This window comes from Triticum dicoccoides, chromosome 3A (assembly GCF_002162155.2).
Source record: "Triticum dicoccoides isolate Atlit2015 ecotype Zavitan chromosome 3A, WEW_v2.0, whole genome shotgun sequence".
In the NCBI taxonomy this organism is placed as follows: Eukaryota; Viridiplantae; Streptophyta; class Magnoliopsida; order Poales; family Poaceae; genus Triticum; species Triticum dicoccoides.
In genome coordinates, this window is record NC_041384.1 from 402,266,754 (window position 1) to 402,269,119 (window position 2,366).

A 2,366-nucleotide genomic window follows, 5' to 3' on the forward strand; every position below is an offset into this window, starting at 1 on the left:
CCCCCGGTTTTTGGATCGGGCGGATAACTGCTAGTTCGATCTGTTTGACTTAGCTCCGGTGTGTTGGTGTTGGGGAGAATTAATCGTTGCCAAATGGTCGATGGCTTGAATTTAATGCTGTTAGAGACTTGAGTCCCATTGTCTGTTAATAAGAATGTAGGTTGCAGCAGCCGCACCGCTAACGTCGTACTACCAATTGGGTATTATGGGGTTGCATGATATCGGCATCATTGGGCTCAGGTGTCACATTTTGGCATTGGTTCCATGCAGTTGCCGTCATTTTAAGTTATACTATCCCACATTTATAAATTCGGTGTGCCTATACTTTGATACTGCATTGCAATGTCTTCTTTGATGAACTGTGAGTGCTTCATCTGATTGATATGGCTTAATGTAACTCAAGCATCAGGAGACCCATGTTAGTCTTCCACATGGATTATTGTTAGGGCAAATTAATGCGTCTCAGTGGCGAAGATTTAATTTAATGAGCACATAATTAACACGTTCTTCTGTGCTTTACTGTTCATTTGTGCACCAAATGTTAGCTGCCTCCAATTTGTATTTTCTTTTGACGAAATAACTGAGACCCACGTAGTTTTCGCCTCTAGGAGGTACATGCAGTGTTTGCACTTTTTTCTTCAGACAGGGTGGATCTCTTTGTATGTCCAATAGCCCAATGCTAGTCTTGAGCATGTTGCTTACTGTTCCCTTCGGATTGAGTTATGATGCTGTATGGTATCAGTTGAGACAAAAGAATTGGGATTGGTAAATTGTGTGCAAGTACTGGGAGATGTAGCTTCCTTATCCACAGTCCGAACTTCTCACGTTTTCCTCACCACAACACCACCATTTCGCAGTTGCGCAGTTAGGCTTTTGAAGAGTTGACAGTTTGTTTTACTTTTATTAACCATTTATTGCCTTTGTATCTTACATGTTCAACTTGCTTTTCTTTCCTGTCCAAAAGCATGACATGTCCAACTGCTGGCTGCTAGATATTAGCATTGTTTTTGAGAGATGCAAACTGTACTCGTTAAAGAAATCTTAACCATTCACGTTGGTTAGTGAAAAGTGACTGTTCTGTCGCTACCGTCCAATTACTTTTGCGTATTATTTGCTGGTTCTCCATTTGGTCTGGTAGTATGTTTAGGTACCATCCTTAATGTCTCTGTCCAGTTCTCGATAGTGTAACGATAGTTTTACTTGTTCATCTTACAAATTATTTGCTGTTTGGAATTGAACCTTCTCAAACTGAGTCATATCCAAGTAAAATAATCCGGGTATGACAATTGACTGTCGGAATTACTAACTTTCCTTCTTTACATCTCATCTCAGGACCCTGATTTGGTGGTTGAGCCAATGTCTTCCACAAGTTCGAGTCAATCCAACAGATCAGCAGCAAGTTCTTCATCTACACCATCCAGTGAGAATTCCCGAGCTCGTGACACAGGTGTGGTGACGAGAAAATTTGGCACTTGATGTTTTTCACCTGAAGGAAGTGGCAAGATTCTTGGCACAAGGGAGTCCGGGAACTACTTCCTACCATCTACATTATTATATGTTCTGTGTTCTCAGAACCGTAGTTTTCCTGTTTGGCTTGTCGGCTTTGTAGTGAGCCAGGTTTCAGCAAAGTTGCCCCCTTTTAAAAACACAACTCTAGTGCTGAATAAACTACTTTTGGAATGGCAATTGGAACTAACTGGAAAAGAACTGTCACTGTGTTTTCTATCATATCACATGAGTCTGAACTCTACAGATTCATAACTGTTTTTTGCTTCTTCTTTTTTATGCAGGATCTAGTGCGAGATCAACTGGTGCATCGCAACCAGCACCAACAGAAAGGACGGGAAACTCTTTACGGTTCGATGGACGAACCATACATTTCTCTATCAATGCTTGGGTATGGATAGCTACCTTGTGCCCTTCAATGTAGAAAAGCATATTCATAATCTACTTGCTGTGAGCACAAGTTGTGTTATTATCGTCTTATGTTCCATTCTCTTTAGACATTTCACTTCTTTTGCCGATTACAAATTTTGTTCTTAGGCCCTGGTCGCTCTTTTTCATATGCGTGAGCCACTCAACTACTGATATCGTATATGCCAAGTAGCTTCACAAGCAAAAACAAATGTCATGACCCTATATTATTGTCTCTTAATATATGTTGTTACAGTGTCATAGTGAAATATGGTGTTATGAACTGCGGTTTTGCAGGTACTGATTGTTGCTAGTCTTGGAATCCTTCCAATTCTACCGAAAGATGTCGCAAGCAAAGCATATAGACTTTCGTTGCTAGGAACAGTATGCTCGTCAGCATATTCTTTATACTGCACTTATGGGGTAGGTGTCTGCTTATCTGAATGAATAGA

The 2,366-nt window shown here is 40.6% G+C and overlaps 1 protein-coding gene across 2 annotated transcripts in view; it reads left to right on the forward strand.

Annotated features, from left to right (window-relative positions):
* The window catches only part of LOC119268321, a 4,664-nt gene that overhangs the window by 778 nt on the left and 1,520 nt on the right, over positions 1 to 2,366 (forward strand). The window contains exons 2-4 of one of the 2 annotated variants that reach the window (XM_037549911.1): positions 1,333 to 1,447; positions 1,791 to 1,897; positions 2,212 to 2,337. In XM_037549911.1, coding sequence (XP_037405808.1) covers positions 1,333 to 1,447; positions 1,791 to 1,897; positions 2,212 to 2,337 — 348 coding nt within the window. The remainder of the gene's footprint in view (positions 1 to 1,332; positions 1,448 to 1,790; positions 1,898 to 2,211; positions 2,338 to 2,366) is intronic. The other variant, XM_037549912.1, reaches the window with a different exon arrangement.